This window comes from Thunnus maccoyii, chromosome 22, assembly GCF_910596095.1.
Source record: "Thunnus maccoyii chromosome 22, fThuMac1.1, whole genome shotgun sequence".
Taxonomy (NCBI): Eukaryota; Metazoa; Chordata; class Actinopteri; order Scombriformes; family Scombridae; genus Thunnus; species Thunnus maccoyii.
Window position 1 is genome coordinate 13,068,903 of NC_056554.1, and position 17,865 is coordinate 13,086,767.

Sequence of the window (17,865 nt, forward strand, 5' to 3'; positions counted from 1 at the left end):
TTTTCCCACTGTAGTTGTTTATATTAATTCATAAGAAAATGTGCCAGTTAATTAATCTCCATAAACAAAATCACCAAATAACTGCTTGAGTGTGTGAGAGTGGCTGCAGTGGTTTATGTAAACAGCAGGGGGCGCGTGGCATCCAGATTTCTCTGACCTCGTGCACAAGGTTACTTTTGGATGCATATTGCATAACAACATACATACTGCATAAGCATACACTACGAAGATAGAAACCCTTCACCGCCATCTGAATGACTATTATTAGAGTTATATGAATGATTTATTACACTTTTTAGATTCAGAGGCGAATCTAAACTGTACATTTATATATATGTATGTGTATATATACATATGTAAACATAAACGTGTGTTATTCAATGAGATTTATTACAGTTGGATTATCTATTATCAGCCAGACAGTCTAGACACATTAAAATTATTTTGCTCGAAATAGCACATCTGGAAATTCCTCATCTGGCTAATTACAGCAGCTCATTCCGTCCTTAGGAATCAATAATCACAATAAAAACGACTGTTTCCCCAAATGAGTTCACCGTGACCCCGGATTTTCAATATTATTATGCGACCTTCTGCTGTGTTAATGAAAGATTTCATCTAGTAAATGTTTGAATGTGCACGGTGGTGGTTGTGTTAAAATATTTACATGTTCATAAAGGGCAGAAGGGGATTTTTACAATAAATAGAACAGGATGGAGTCAACACTGACATCTCTCCAACACACTCTGGAGCTGATGCTGCCTTCACGGACTGTGGGAAATAAATGAATGCACCTCAGATGACATAAATCAGAATTTGCACTAAATAAGTAAGACTTTATCGATTCCCATCCCAGAATTCACATGTTACAGCAGCACATGAATCAAGATAAACAACATTTCATACACTGCAGTATGTTGGAGTACCCATAATCCTCAGGGGCCCAAAAGATGTAGATTCACTGCAAATAAATAGGTTTAATGTAATTTGAGTAATTGTCAACTTCTTTTTGAGAGGATAATCTGGAATTTGGGACGATTTCCCAAAAATAGTCAGAGATTTTCAAAGCATATTAATATACAAAACATGTCTGTTTTCACTCAATTAAAATATCACTCAAGTGTAAATAACAGCTGACAGACTCAAGACATCAACTCACTTACATTCACTATAGTACTTATTCATTTATCTCCTTCTTGTTGGTAACACTTTACTTTTAGTCCCCCTATTTAGGATTAATAAGCAGCATACAAAAGTTTTACAAATAGTTCATAACACACTATATTGTAGTTATAAGCAGATATAAGAACCTTTTTAAGTGTTTATTAAGTACAGTATGTGTCAACAATTATAACTTCTTCTATAAAGACATATTTTATATTATTACAACTGTGTTTTACTAAATTATCATTTATACACCAGCCTCCAGTTATAGGTGCACACAGGAGGAACTGTTGACAAATACATTAATAAACTTATATCTGCTTACAACCACATTATAGTGTGTTATAAACCATTTATTAACTATTTTTATACTGCTACTTAGCATTTATAAGCCGTATAACTTAAAGTGTCTGTTATGTTCATTCAATAACGACTACATTCATAACTCTCAATATTTGTTTATTTTTATTATTTTCATCTAATTTTTTCTTGTAGATCTTTGTTGTATACTTTCCTCTTTATTACAAACATGTATGTGTACTCTACATACATAAAGCATATTAACACCATTGAACAGTGCATACTCAGCAAATAGTATATTATAATCATGGTTGTATGTCTATTCTCTATTCTATTTTTAGTTATTCTATTTTTTTTTTATATTTGAGGTAGTTTATTTCGTTTTGTATGTAGTTTAGCCTTTAATTGCAATTGTAAATTGTATTCTTTTACCTACTTGATCGTTTTTGTATTTTGATTTATGTCAAGTGGCTGCTGTAACACTTTAAATTCCCTTTGGAATTCATAAAGTACTATATCTATCTATCTATCTATCTATCTATCTATCTATCTATCTATCTATCTATCTATCTATCTATCTATCTAGACCTGTACATACATTGTTTACATACTTGTATGTAACTGTATGTATACAGTATATAGGTTCACAAGTACTCTCGATACGCAGATACAGCATACAATTCAAATTGAGTATATTGCTATGTTAAGAAAGACATAATACAGTATGTGTTAGATTGTATGAACAAAAATAAATGTATGGACCTAGTTTTATTTCAGTTTCTAGTTCAGATTTTAGTTATTTATATTGCCACAAAGCGCTGGAATTCGCTCCAGCGTGTAGCTCCGTTGTCGGAGCTCCGGCGGGTTCCATGAACGCACCGTGTTCCAGAGTACTAGTACAGCGCTGAGTGACAGTCCTGCTCCTCCTCGGTAGCTGCTCCGCTCCGCTCCTCACTACAGCTACAGGACCAGAGCCGAGCAGGGCAGGGGTGGGGGGACATACTGACAGACAGACAGACAGACAGACAGTGTGAAGCAGGATGGGCTCTGTACTCTGTGATGTGCAGTAAATGGGATTAAACCGCTCAGACAGCGCTTGGAAACACTCGCAGCAGTAGTAGTAGTAGTAGTGGAGAGTAGGGGGAGCTCCGCACCGCGCCGCGCCGCATGTGGTTCTCCCTGTGCGCCGTTCGTACGAGAGGAAAAACAACCAGAAAGAAGAAGGAAACTAAGTATTTCTGCAGCCCCCCATTCAGGTTTAACCTCCGGGACTCGCAGTAGCAGCAAACCCAAAAAGCCGACCCCTGCCTCCCCTCTCACATGCCTGCGTTGATGTGGGAGAGAGGGAGGGGAGCGGAGCCGGGGGATGTTTGAATTACCTCGCTAAACTTGCAGAAATACTACAAGAGGGGAAGAGATAAAAAAAAAACACAAGTTGTGGAGACCTTAAGGGAGATACTGGTTGTCATGGAGAGCCAAGTGTGCGAGAACCAGAGTTGCGAGGACGTGCGGAAGAGCGGCTACCTCCGCAAGCAGAAGTCCATGCACCGGCGGTACTTCGTGCTCCGCGCCGCCTCGGAGCGCGGCCCGGCCCGCCTGGAGTACTACGAGAGCGAGAAGAAATTCCGCGGCAAGGCCCCCGTCCCGAAGAAAGCCGTGGCCCTGGAAACCTGCTTCAACATCAACAAGCGGGCCGACTCCAAGAACAAGCACATGATCGTGCTCTACACCCGCGCCGAGAGTTTCGCCATCGCCGCGGAGAACGAGGCGGACCAGGACGAGTGGTACCAGGCCATGGTAGACCTGCAGTGCAAAAGTAAGCAAAAAAAAAAAAAGTCCAAAAAGAAACACACTCATGCACGCTCTCACGCATGCATACACACACTCAATACTGTATGAGGCTCTGCACGGGAAGAGAAACGTGGCAATGCCTGCAGAGCAAAACCCGAGCGGAGCGGCGGTGCAGCAGCAGAAGCGCACTGCAGATCGGGACATGTCTCATTCCAGTGTTTGCGGTAATATGCAGGGATTGTTTGAAAACTATTACAGCTCCACCAGGGCCAGGTTTTGCATAGTTTGTGTCTGCGATGTAGCCGCCAATACCTTTTGGATTCTTGGGATTTTTTTAAAAGCAGGGTGGTATTCATTTTTTCACACTTTTAAAAAACGGGGTATAGTTGTTTACAAACGGCCTCTGAAGGGAGTGTGAGTGTAAACATGCGCCTTGAAGCTGCACACTGGAGCTTATCCTCACCACCAGTGCTTATCATACTGGTGTCACAGGGTAGATATTTACCCGTAGTTGTCCTCCAGACTTTCTCTGCGGGGCCCCCGCTACCATCTTTTACCTCTTCCCCCCTCCCCAAGTTAAACTGCTCAAACACACCCTGCCTGCCTTCTTGTTTACTTTGTCTGCTGACATTGCGATATCACTTCATGCATTGATCTTAAAAGAGCATAAAAATGCCTGAAAGTAGCCGGAGAAGCACATCCGAACTTGGACACTTCATTCATTTAAGATTAATAGTCATTTCCTGATTTATTAGCAGAATCCAAGCTTCTTCAAGATTCGTCTGATGCTGCTTCAGATAGCCTCAACTCCCCCAAATATCACCCATGTAGATTTCTCAAATGGTGTCTATCAGCCGCTGTGTAAACACAGCTGTCAGAGCAATAGTGGTGAGCACAGCAACTTCAAATCACCTGTTCAGCCTTCCCCTCCTCTCTCTCTCTCTCTCTCTCTGTCTCTCTGTCTCTCTCTCTCCTGCTATGGGAGACCAGACGGGCCACAAGGGACACATGACGCAATCTTGGCAAACTAAGATAGGAGTTCAAAGGTGCTTCTTACACATGACCTGCCGATCTGTTACATAAAGCAGCTGATTAGCGGCGGGGCGGCTCTGAAATAACACACCTGAGGAGAGAAAATGAGGCCAGATATATTTATTAGTCCAGTTTTCCATTTGGAAGCGAAGGCGAGCGAGTTTCAAATGCAACAAGGATTTACAAGCGAAAAAGGCTGCCAGTAGGTGCATTAGGGAACTCTAGTGTGACCCTTACAGATCAGGAATTGGTGTCAACATCATGGCGCCCCCCCCCCCCCAACCTTCCCAGTTGCTTTTAAACAACTGGGCTCTGTGTGTGTTTGTGTGTGTTTGCGTGTAAGTGCATCCCACTCTCCTCAAGTATTTGACGAGTTTCCGCGAGACCGAGGAGAGAGACGGTGAGAGCGAATTGGCAGATGTTGGATCGGAGATGCAAGCCTGGGGGATTGTGGGAAAAAATGAAAAGAAGTTGAGGAACAAAACAAATTTTTCAAACATCCCTAAAGTGTGTGTGTGTGTGTGTGTGTGTGTGTGCGGAGGTCAGATGTACAGAAATCCTGGTTTTCATTGGCTGCAGCTCAGCAGGTGAGAGAGAGAGAGAGAGCGCGCGCTGGGCCCTTCCGAGAGGCAACCAGACGAGCAACCGTCGACATCATCGCGCCATCTTTGAAATAACAAGTCAGTTGAGCCGGCGCTGCAATGACGGCCGCTCGTCTCCGTCGCCCTCTTTTTGTTGCTTCAAGTGTTGGGTTTCCAACGTAAATCACCCTCGCGGACAATGACAAAGAGCTGCGGCTGGGCTGCCGGGTAAACTCGTGCGCTGGCAGGCATTTTTCTTGTGGTATGTGCTGCAGCTCGTGCACAGTTTTCTGCTCATACAAAAATGAGGCCACACAAACACACACACACACACACACACACACACACATGATCCAGGCTCCTACAGGGAGAGTTTTGTAAGAAGGGGGAGTTGTAGGGTCAAAGCCAATTGCTGCCTAAACCTGCATGTGTGAAAATAGCTTCAGTGCACTTACACACACACACACAAACACACACAAACACACACACACATTGAACAGTGTCAGGCTTCCTGCCTGTAATAACCCTCCTGTGGTATGTGCAGCTCATACACAGTTTCACGTCTTTGGTGTCTGTATGTTGATTGAGCCCTCCGCACCTCCTGCTGTCTTCCTGCCTCGTCAAACACACACTATCACTACTCCTCCGCTGTCAGTACGGTGCAGTACTTGTCCCCCCCCCCCCGCCAGCTGAAGAATTCACAGCCTGCAGACTGAAAACAGGGCGAAGCCGAAGGGGCCCGGAGCCAAGAGATGCTGCACTCTCTCTGTCTCACATATTTTCCGGCCGACCACTCCCTCAACTTGATACCTGTGTAGCTCCTCATATCGTCTCTGTAAAGCCCTGTCAGAGTTGCTACGGGGGGGATGAAGTTCTCAGCGGGACGCCTCGGCTGGAGGTGGAATCAAAGTTTTGGGTTAAAGTTTGAAATAATTGGGTTGCTTTGAGACTTCGCAGCAGGACGCTGCTCATCTTGCAGGGCTGCGAGCGTGCATACAGTGGAAGCACAATAAACAGTATAGATGTCTGTGTTGTGTATAGTTCTGCTTTGGGTCTGGGAAACTCACCTAAAGCAGTCCAGGAACTGTCCAATATCACACAGGCTCCCCTCGAGCGGGCGGTAATTACACAAACACGAGCCAGCTGCCGTGCAGGGCGATATTAGGATCGGAGTTATTTATTCAGCTGAGTCCAGTAAGACCCTTTCGGGCAGCGAGTACAGTATCAGGCTTGTGGGCAGCTATTTGCTCAACTATTAGGAGTCAGTCGAGTGTGTAAAGGCTTAACCTCGACGAAACGGGCGGAGGTGCGGCCCACAATCGCCGCTTGCCAGGAAAACTTGCCCATAGCTCAGGCACCACCTCAGGAATTGTTGACCTCAATAAAACAATATGGCAGAGTCAAACTTTGGAGCCGGTGGCACTTAATGAAAGAGAAGCGCTATCTATGAACACACCCACACAAACAAACAGCTAAATAAGCAGCATGTTGAAAACATGAACAACAAGCAGATATAAGGCTTTCATTCAGCGCTGAAACAATAAGTCGACTGATATTTTTTAGATTTATCAAGCAAAAGTAAAAATATTTGCTGGTTCCAGTTTCTCCAATGTGAGAAATTATGCTTTTCTCTATTTTACATCAATGTAAATGTATTATCTTTGAGTGCTGAACTAAACAAATTGAAGGCAAAACTGTCATTTTTCACTACTTTCTTATATTTTCTAGTTTAAATGCTCAATCAGTAAATAAATGATTATTAGTTGTGGCCTTACGCAGATATAAATTCACGTCAACAAGATATAATGTGTGTTTTTAAGTATCTGTTATACCCAAAAACATCATAATTATTTTTAGATTCATCCAATGTAGGGCTGTAACTTGATTAATTGATTGTCTGTGTTAAAAAATAGTGGAAAAAGCTCATCACAGTTTCTTTCAACTCAAAATGATGTCGTCAAATCCAAATAATCCAAAACACAAATATAGTTAGATCATTGTCACAAAATAAAATAAGAAAACCCTTATAATTCAGAACCTGGAATGAGGGAACGTTTGGCATTTTTTCTTCAAATTTGGCTTTAACGAGCAATCAATTATCACATTGTTGCAGATGAATTCTCTGTCGATGGAGTTATTGTGTCAGCTCTGCCTCACGGAGCTGTCTATATAGTTTTGTTGTGATCTTCTGAGGCTTGTTGACATCACTGCAGTACAGTAAATCCACATGGAATTCAGTTTTCCGTGTTCAAAGCCCCCCCCCCCCCCCCCCCCCCCCAAAAAAAAAAAGACATTTGAAACACCGAGTAGCAACATCTGTTTCCAAATATAATGATATGGTTAGTCATGCTAATCCGCAGAGCAGTTTTTCCTTCACTGTAAACCTGTTGTCAATTAGGTCTGTGGATTATCAAGATGTAATTTTTGACACTTTTACTACCACAAAGCAAAAGCAGTCGATGGCACTGAGCTGCAGCCGATATCTACAAACCTCAGCAAACCACACTAAAAGTATCTTGATATATAAGAGGAGGAGTTGTGTTTTTTTGGGGTGAGCTTGTCCTATATTCTCTATTTCAGGATTATGAACTAAAGAGACTTTCTGTCAGACTGTCTGCGGCTCTGTAGTGTTTTTATCCTGGAGTGTTGGTTGGCTGCGCAAGCCAATGAGATCTGGATCTCACCAGTGGCTAGCCGAGCTGGCCGATTAAACGTTAAGCCGTGCTTAAGCACTGCTCATCTCCCTAATTAGGCAGTAATCATTGTCTCGAGGGTCAGCCGCTGGTGGCACAGTAGAGGCTGTGTGCTAACAAAGTCAGAGAGGAGAGGAGTCATTAAAGGAAGTCATAAAACCAAGAGTTTAAAAAATAATGTCCATCTTTTCTACTTCTCTTGCTGGTGTTCTTTTAGAGCCCTAATCCAGGCTGAAGAGCAACGAGCTGCCACAGGGTATTTCCTCTGCATAAATAGTTTGCGCACGTTAACACCCTGTAATTTCATTTAACACGACAAGCTGGCCAGCCAGGCCTCATCATGGCCTCTCAGCTCTGGCTTCCTTGCATCACAGTTACAGTTAAACATGGCGGGCTGGAGTCTGACAAAGGCCTTGAGCTCTCGGCTTTATCTCTGCCGCTGCGCATCGGGGTCGGCTCACTGCGGAAACAGCCCGTCAATTAAGTGCTCCGGTTTGATCGACAGCAAAGCAAGGCCAGGGGCAACGTGATCCATTTAGTCAATGAGCGTCCATATGTTGAGCACGACAGAGCCGTGGGGCTTTAAATGCATGGTAACCTTTTACAGCGGGCTGTATTGATTGCTGCTGGTTGATACTAACCCATTACCGATGGCACAGTGGAGGTCAGGAAGTTCATGAGTTGGGATTTATCAGCTTTGCAGTGAATGCATTAGAAACTTGGAGAGAAATTAGTGAAGACCCTCCTCATTATTACTTAGTGTGCAGTTCCTCTGGGATGCAATACAAGATACTGCATTGATTGGATGTACTGAAACATGCAGTAACAGCACTGCACCGCCAAGACATACATGCAAGATGAATCCTGCCTCTTCCAGTCTTTGCAGCAAGTAAAAAAAAACATGTATGTTCTGTTTTTTTTAATTATGTCTTTAGAGGGGAATTCTTATGCACTACTTTTGGCAGTGAAATCCAGGAGTTCAGACGTGAAATCAGGTGAAAGTTGGATAAAATATTCACTTCTGTACAATTTAGCTCAAAGGAATGTGTGCTGGGTATTAACAAGTTGGACAGTTTCCTATTTTCTTTGGACATATACACTCGGCTGCACATGTTTACACAGTGCTTGTGGATACGTCTTACAACTGTGGATGACTGAAACTGTAATGAGTTAGATCAGCTCTACAGCATTAAGAAACATTATCTAGGCTCTTTAAAAAGACAGGCATTAATAAAAGGTTTGACAAGGCAGATATATGAATGAGTAAAATATCTATGAAGTGCAAACGTATGATATACTGTATAATATGGAGATAAATGGTGAATTACAATTGAATTATAAACATTTACACATTAAACGTGACCTTAATCTGATGCTTTGCACTTTTTAACATGAATTTTGTTGGAATGCAGTTCATGTGTGTTATGAGCTATTTTTTTTTTTTAATATTCATGCTCTGTATTTGCTGTAAAACTACCAAAATACTTTTAAAAAAATCACTTCCTTGGTAGACCAGAATGAATTCCTGAATTGCTTTGGAAAATTGAAATAAGAAGAAACATATTGGTCAGTTTTTTTCAAAATTGTATTTTATTATATTAAAAAAAAAAAAAAAAAAACCTCACTATTTTGGAAGTTAAGGTCCTAAAACAATGCTGGAATACATTAGGAACCCACACTATCGTTCACACTTACAGTTAACTCCTGGGACTCTTCGCTCAGCGTTACCAGAATGTTCTGTTCTGACCTGATATTACCGAGACGTTATGTTTACTAACTCCGAGCCAGGCGAACCAACAAAATCCAAGCCCCAAGTTTCTCTTTTTTTTTTTTTTTTTTGCGTGTCCCGTCAAGGGACAACAAACCTTGGATGCGTCACCTATAATTTCATGTGCTTGTGTATGTGTGCACTTCTGGATAACACGAACCACATGTGGAATTAACCTTAGGCAGATGCTGGTGTTGGGGGAAGCATTGTGTCCCTGAGTGTGGGCCCAGAGAGAGGGGGATTACAGATGGTGGAGATGGATGCAGAGATAGGAAGTGGAGGAGCTGAAAAAGAGGAAAGCGGGTACACATGGCAGCCAGAGATTAGCCCAACTGTTTTCACTGCTGGGTGGCTCTCTCTCTCTGTCTCGCTTTTCTCTCTCTCAGATACATGCTGGGACAAAAAGTACACAGCTGTCTCCTATCTATCCGCGCTGGTAACCTGGTACGGCAGTAAGGGGGTGCGTAGGGGAGGGGAGGGGGGCACAGTAGCTGAGACAGAGACGGGGTGGAAAACGGGGTTCATTCAGCCCACCAAAGTTCCTTGTGCAGTGTTTTGCGGTGTTATGACGCAGCACAGCATGCTAGGGCAATGAGGTCAGAAACTTGGAACCGAACCTAGCGAGAGCCAGCCGGTTCATTGCCAGAGTAGTTTTCTCTGATTTACAGGCTGCATTAGCTAACTAAAAAAGAAGATTTTATTATGAATCTTGCTATAAATTTGAATCATTTAAGTCTCTGATATTTTCTTTCTTGGCGGCTTCTCATCAACCCTAAACACTTTTTCAGAAATATATTATATCAAGATTATTGAGTGACTGTAGCTTAAAGTTGCCAGTGGAAAGACGCTACACTTCCATATTGTTTTGCTACTTGAACATTTGAATCTTTAAACTCACAAGTATCCCACCCAGTGCTTCAATAACAATTCCCCCGTATCCTGTTGTTGCTGTGGGTGAGTTGATACAATCCACAGTCCCTCAAGACCCCTATGGAAGACCTACTTCCTTAGGATTTGTGTGATAACCATAACAATAATCAGCCTGTCACACTGGGAGGAGCTGTCAATATCTCAGCAGGCATCTGGTGGCCCCAGGGTAAATATCGCAGCCCTATACCCCCCTGAACACACACACACACCAACACACACTCCCTTATAGCTCGACAGCAATGAGAAACCAAAGGCAACACAGCTCCGCCTCAACGCCAATAGCTCGACTCATATTTAGTTGAGAAAATTGGGTTAGATTATGGCTTCCTTGTATACAGTCTATGATCTCAAGGGAGGCAGCTCGAGCACAGCAAATAAATTGGCATGAATAGACAGCAGTGTTGGCCGCGTAGGTTGCCATTCTCCAGCCGCACGTAAGACTGCGAGTTTCATGTGTGGTCACGGCGAAAGTGAAGTAAACAACTGGAGTGTGAATAAGCTAGTGTAAGTTGTTTTCATGTTGCTAAAAAAAGGAAAATACAGCACTGAAACTTTTAAATAATATCAGTCACCTTGTATGAACTATTTGACCAGATATGGGCGGCGTTTCAAGGTTGCGTCAAGGTTAACAGAATGTTGTTCCGCACACATCGCCCCTATTCAACCAGCAAGCTTAACGCAGATGCTTCATTACCTCCAGGTGTGTTGTGCTTTCATGTGCATCCGGCTTCAGTCCTTAGATTTATCTCCTGCTAAGGGCCACTTTGCGTGCGTGCGGGTTCGTTATTTTTTATACGGGTGGAAGCGTTGCTGCACGGAAGAGGGGAAAAAAAAAAAAAGGGTACAGTTTTCTCAACAGCCACCTCCGTCGAGCACCACACCGCCATGAGGGTCCCCCGGAGGAAAGCCAGGGGCAATCTATAATTCATACCGCTCCGTGTAGGATCAACCCTAGCTTTATGTAACCACGAAGAAAGGTCTGTGATGCCTGACAGGAGTAAATCAGTCTGCAACCCTGTAGGACTCTGGGAAAAAAAAAAAAAAAAAACCTCTTAAAGGTTTTTTCAGTGCTTTTGAGAGTTTTCGGGAAGTGTGCACAGCCTGAGTGGCCCTGAGATGAAGGGTGTTTGTGTGTTTGTGTGGAAGGGCTGTTGAGGGCACAGCTGAGGTTTAAGGCTGCACTGTACTCAAAACAAACAACACACTTGTTCTCAAGACAAGTTAAATGGGCTCTTGAAAATGAAAAGAGGAAAAGATACTCTTCGAGGAACATGCTGCACTGCGGTGTCAGTTAATCTCAAGAAACAACGGCCTGAAATTTTTAATTTAAGAATAAATTATGCAAGCAATCCGAAAAGAAACGTTTACTTTTTTTTTTTTTTTTCTCTTGAAGGATTCTTTTAAAAGGCCCCGCTGTCCCTTCTTAATGGCGCTCTGATATCTCTTTGCAATCTCCTGCAGTCTCTCATTCCCTCAGTCCCCACTGAAAAATCCCCAAACCATCTCTTCCTGTTGTAAATCTAAATCGAGGAGGCAAACAGGACTTCTTGCGCACAGAGAACAGCAGTACATGAAACAGCCATGCATGGCCATGAATGAGTCATCTAATGTAGGGGGGGGTGCCTCCACACACACAGCCACTAAGCCACAGCCTCCATAGCTTTCAGCAAAACATCTATTCTAGGTCTCTTTCAAGTTGTGAACGATCCTCCAATTTTGGGGAAGCAGACTGGAAGAAGACACAGCGAGACACGTCAGACTTCTTCTTTTGCAATCACAAGAATCACAAGTAAAAAATGTTTTTGGGAAGACGATTCGGGGAAATGTTTGTCATAATGGAAGCGCAGCTAATATGGCGTCCGCTGTGCATGCTGAGGGTTCTTGTCTACATATGGTTGTCATTGTAGGATTTGCAACAGAGGCATGGGAAAGGAAGAACAAACGCACGCAGACATACAAGCATATATTTGTAATGCTGCGGTCAGGGTGCACTATGATTAGACTGATTGGGCCAAAATTGTTGCTTAAAGTTAGAATACCACACAAACTTTGTGAAAGTATGATCGTTCACTCAGATACAGGTCAAGAAACTTTTATGCCATCAACACTTTAATCTGCTGCCAGATATGATGGGCTAATAACGCAGGTGCCCAAGTTCACAGTTATTGCACAAAGAACATCCTGTTCCCACGAAGGGAACAGGTGAGCCTCCTCGTTGAGGTTTCAGTCTTGTTGTGACGATGATGGATTCTGTGTTTTAGATTGACAATTCATATCATGCTCAGACGTAGCCAAACTGGCGATTCAACAGAGGAGACTGAGAAATGTGATACATGGGAGGAAAGGGAACATTTTTTAAGGAATATTTTGGGGTGGTTCCTTAAAAAAGAATAAGAATCCACCCCAAAACATGAGCTACATTGTGGTATTCCTGTAATCCTGGGCTTTTCAGTCAACAGATGTGAAGTCCCTTGTTGCTGAAAGTAATAGAGCTTAGAAGTAAATCTGTGATATATTCAGAGGCAGTTTCAATTGCTGAACTGAAAGAGTTGCACAGCATGACAGAATTAAGGTAATTTTCTGGGGTAATGGGCACATTTCCTGCTTCAGATCTGTGAACAATACTGTGACTTAAAACACCAAACAGGCAGCCAAATATTGTTAAGTGGTTAAGTAAGTCCCCTGCTTTTGTATGGTCCCTACCGGGCCAGGATCAAATCTCACCAAGTGCTTTCTCTCCTGTGTTTCCTCCCCTCATTAATTCCCTACTGTCTGAGTACAGAACACCTAACACAAAGGATGAATAGACTGCCCTGTACTCCTGCTAAAAGACACTAGGTTTTATTAGTTTACAAAGCCAGTTTATTGTCGGTAGAGCAGCTCAAGAAAATGGCTCTTGAGGAGCTTATTGAATGCCTGCTCTTTGGTTTCGAGCCATCTATTGGAATTGCTTGCTTTGGTTTTGGAGAAGATTCACTTGCTAAGCACTTTCCAAGTTGGTTCACTTTAGTTTTTCCACAACGGTTGCTTTTCTTTCATAGTCATCATTCTTGTTTGGGGCTTCAGTTGTCAACGGTTTAATCCTTCAACACTGGTATGTGTGCTGTTATGTGTGAGTGTGTGTGTGTTTGTGCAGTTGATGAATGAGACCCCAGGTATGGAGCCTGCAGGTACAGCGAGCAGGTCTCACAAGCTGATGCATGCTTAGTTTGAACTGAAATCTGGTCTAAAAATCTGTGAAAAGCTCAATATCAGCACAGCTTACATAATAAAGGCACCTTGCCCTCGACATGCAGGTAAATAGTGGTGGTTTCACCTGGTGTTCCTTTTGTTCACAGATGCATGAAGGTCATAGTGGTGCTTTGTTTCAGCGGTTACACTTGCCAGTGTTCTTCGTAACATAAATCCTCCTTTCTAACACTTCAATTACCCTTGTTCCTATCCAACCATATCCCCCCCCTCATTTTTCTTTTTTTCACTCAAACAACCCTTTTAATCTCCTACTATCTCTGTTTTGTCCCTGTAGGTAAGAACCCCACTGACTGTGGAGCTGCGGGGGACTATGGTGTTCCCAATCCTGGGCCAGCCTTCAAAGAGGTGTGGCAGGTGAAGGTGTGGCCCAAAGGTCTAGGTCAGGCCAAGAACCTGGTGGGCATCTATCGCCTTTGCCTGACTGACAAAACAGTTAACTTTGTCAAGCTCAATTCTGATGCTGCTGCGGTGGTGCTGCAGTTGATGAACGTCCGACGCTGCGGACATTCAGAAAACTTCTTCTTTGTTGAGGTGGGCCGCTCTGCTGTGACAGGCCCGGGCGAGTTCTGGATGCAGGTGAGCCTGTAATCTGCAGTCCCCTTTATGTTGACTGTTTCACCCACCAATCCCAAATATATGTGAAGAGCCTATAATCAGCAGAGTGGAAGAAACTGCACAGTTACCCAGTTTTACGGTTAGAGTTGACTCAACCCTATATTATGGTTCAATTCAGGTTTTGTAGATGCAGTTAAATTAATTCCAGAAGGCAGTCATACATGGAGAAACAAAGAGCTAGTAGTAAAGAGGCTTTTCCGATCTAAAAATACTCCCTAAATTCAAATGTTACTGAAATCTCAACATCTATCAATCTACTATGAGAATGAACAATTAAACTTTCCAAATTGGCTTCAGTTTTCATTCATTGAATGATTTGGATTGAGGGTTGAATTCACAGATCGATTTTGTGTCTGCTACAACTATGTTTTGAGTTTACTGTTTGAGATGGATTTTTGTTTAAATTCTTAGGTGGATGATTCAGTGGTCGCCCAGAACATGCATGAAACCTTGCTGGAAGCCATGAAGGCGCTGAGCGAGGAGTTTCGTCAACGGAGCAAATCTCAGTCAAACTCTGGCCCTGGAGGAGGTGCCACTGCCTCGAACCCCATCAGTGTTCCATCTCGTCGCCACCACCCAAACCCTCCTCCCAGTCAGGTGGGCTTCACCCGCCGGCCCAGAACTGAGCCTCCTGGAGGAGCTAACAGTGGAGCAGGGGTCAGCAGTGCCAATGCTTCTCCCACCCCACGGCACAGCTTCCCGAGGTCTCGCACTGCCAGTGATGGGGGTAAAGGTGATGAGGGGACCATACCACTCCCAGGGCCAGGCTCCAATCCCTCTACCAACGGCTCTTGCTCTACCACCCCAATCCTCAGGTCAAAGTCAGCCCGCTCAGCCTCCACCACAGCTGCTAAAACTCCTCTTGGGCTGATGCGCTCCATCTCCACCCCGGCACCCTCCCCAGCCCCAAGCCTCTCTTCTAGCTCTGGGCATGGGTCAGAGTTTGGTGGCGTAGCATCATCTGCTGGGCCTGGGCCTGGGTCTGGTGCTTACAGTCGTGTACCAACACATCGCGCCTCCGTCTCCGGCTCACCCAGTGACTATGGCTCCTCAGATGAATATGGCTCCAGTCCTGGGGATCACACGCTCCTCCCCTCCCCCAGCCTTCCCGGAAGCTCTGTCGGTAGTGTCAGCAGCCAGTCCCTTAGCGAGGAGGGAGCCAATTATATTTTAATGGGCCAACGTAGTGGTGGTTGCAGCGGCAGCAGTAATCAAGGGAGCTTGATGTCCAGCTCCATGCCAGCACCAGGAACACCAGCCTGTGGCTCTCAGCCTCAGACCCGGAGAGTGCTGCGTCGCTCCTCCAGCCGTGAATGTGAAGCTGAACGTAGGCTGCTGAGCAAGAGGGCTTCCTTACCTCCTATGGCCCTGGAGAGACTGGCCCCGCAGCAGCGCAGAGGTGAGGAGCCGGCAGATGAAGACTCAGCCGACTATGCTATCATGTCGAGAAGCACCAGCCGCGAGTCATTTACCTCCATCTCCTCTTCCACACAGAGGGAATCCGTCATGGGTGCTGGGTCAGCAGGGGGAGGAGGAGGGTACTTGGATGTAGCTGGGGAGTTCAAAGGTGAAGGGGGTGGTGGGGCAGGTGGAGGTGTCGATTTAGGTGTGGACAATGGGTACATGTCCATGCTGCCCGGAGTCACTCAGCCTCCAGTATCCATGTCCCAATCACTGGCTGTCTCTGTCCCCGATTCAGATTCCAAACCTGCTGATGATTACATGGCCATGACCCCTAACAATAGCGTGTCCCCTCCACAGCAGATCCGGCCTCCACCAACCTCTGATGGCTATATGATAATGTCCCCCAATAGCAGCTGCTCCCCCGATCAGCGTGGGGGTCTCTCTGGAGGGGCTTGGGTGGGCAGTGGCAGTGCTGACAGCAGGGCGGGCAGTGACTATATGAACATGTCTCCAATCAGCGCACGCTCTGTAAATGGTAGCCCCCCACCTCCTGAGCACACCAATCATTTGGAGACCAGTTCTCAACAGCAAGCCCCCAAGATGGTATACTCATACTATTCCCTTCCCCGGTCGTACAAACATAACCCCTCCACCGGACACTTTGACGATGGGCCTGGACGTGGCAGAAGGCCCAACGGGAGTGGTGTTAGGGGAATGGGAGGAGGAAGGACTATGGGAGGTCGTCAGGAGCAACTAGCCGCAGGCAATTCAGTGGTTGGACGCCACCTGTCACTCTCCTCTTCCTCATACTCCTCCAGCTCAGCCAGCAGCGAGAGCCTAGGGGAGAGCGAGGACAGAGCTACCCAGGCTGTGAGCCCCATGGCTGGGGGAACTCAGTCCAAAGATGGGAATAAGCTCCAGCAAAGACGGGGCTCTGGTGGGGTATCAAAGCACGGTAACCACTCTAGAAGCAGACCAGTAAGTCTGTTTGTTGATGTATCCAAGGCTAACACCCTTCCTAGGGTCCGTGAGAACCCTCTGCCTCCAGAACCTAAGAGCCCTGGGGAGTATGTCAGTATCGAGTTTAAGGGGGAGAAGTGCAGTCAGGCTGGGGTTGGAGGAGGACGTGGCAGGGGTCTCAGGCATGGCTTATCGCTGCCTCATGGTTCAAGCAGCCAGCATCCTCAACACAGGCCTATTTCTTGCTCAGGGAACTTTATCCCCCTCTCCCGTAGCCCTTCTGCCCCCATTACTCCCCCGGCTGCCTCTGAGTATGTCAACATGGACCTGGGCCCTTCTCCGTCCCCCTCGCCCCTCTCCCTTACCCCACTGGTTTTCCCATCTTTCCACACACCTCCCACGCCCCCAACTTTGGCTCATGCTCCCAAGGCCTGCGATGAAGTAACAACTGGCCCTCCTGAAGAGGTGGCGGAGGCGGCTGAAGCACCACTTAGAAAAAGCAGAGAAAGTGTTCCATCAGTGACTGAATCTGAGTCCCCTACATCCTGTGGTGACTACACAGAGATGGCCTTCAGCTTGAATAACAACACCGTCCCTAGGTCATCATCCAGTGTCTCTCCCAAAGCTCCTTCCCCCACCAGGACTGATCCTTCTGTACCAGTGCTATCACGGGGTCTAGACTTTCCTCTAGCCAAACCAGGGCCCAACCCAGATCATGGGGCAAAAGTTATCCGGGCCGACCCCCAAGGACGCAGACGGCACTGCTCAGAAACCTTTCTTGCCGCGCCCTCCCTCCCCACCTCTAGCTCTACTTCCTCTTCTTCAACTGCCTCCCTCTTCCCAGAACATGCCCAAGCTGTGGCCCGCCGGCTGGGCCTTGAAAGCATGCTGTGGGGGAATGGTGCTGTGACTGATACCCCCACTCAATTCCCTCTCCCTGGACAGCAGTCCATTCCCACAAACACTCAGACTTCCTCAACAGAGCAAGGCCTTAACTACATAGACTTGGACTTGGCCAACAAAGAGAGTCCCCATTTGGGCCTGGATGGGCCCTCAGGTAACCAGGCCCCCACTCGCCTCTTCTCTGTGCTGGGTGGAAGTTCTGGGGTAGGGGGAGTGGGCGCAGCAGTTGGCAGCAGCAGCAGCTCCAACCTCAACACGTACGCCAGCATCGACTTCTACAAATCAGAGGAGCTGCGGACGCATCAGAATGGAAACAAGGAGGGTACAGGTAAGAGTTGTTTGTTTCCTTTTTAGATACATTTGACCGACTGTCTTCAATTTGCCCTCAAGGTTCTCCCTTCACACAAATGTACCATGTTCTTAATATGTATGGTCATTTTCTCTCTCTGTCCTACTTGTGTTCTGTCACATT

General features: G+C 45.5%; 1 protein-coding gene across 1 annotated transcript in view; it reads left to right on the forward strand.

Annotated features, from left to right (window-relative positions):
- Positions 1-2,356: 2,356 nt before the first annotated feature.
- The window catches only part of si:ch73-335l21.1 (insulin receptor substrate 1-B), a 47,658-nt gene continuing 32,149 nt past the window's right edge, over positions 2,357-17,865 (forward strand). The window contains exons 1-3 of the mRNA XM_042401088.1: positions 2,357-3,280; positions 13,786-14,087; positions 14,538-17,721. Coding sequence (XP_042257022.1) covers positions 2,932-3,280; positions 13,786-14,087; positions 14,538-17,721 — 3,835 coding nt within the window. The 5' untranslated portion in view covers positions 2,357-2,931. The remainder of the gene's footprint in view (positions 3,281-13,785; positions 14,088-14,537; positions 17,722-17,865) is intronic.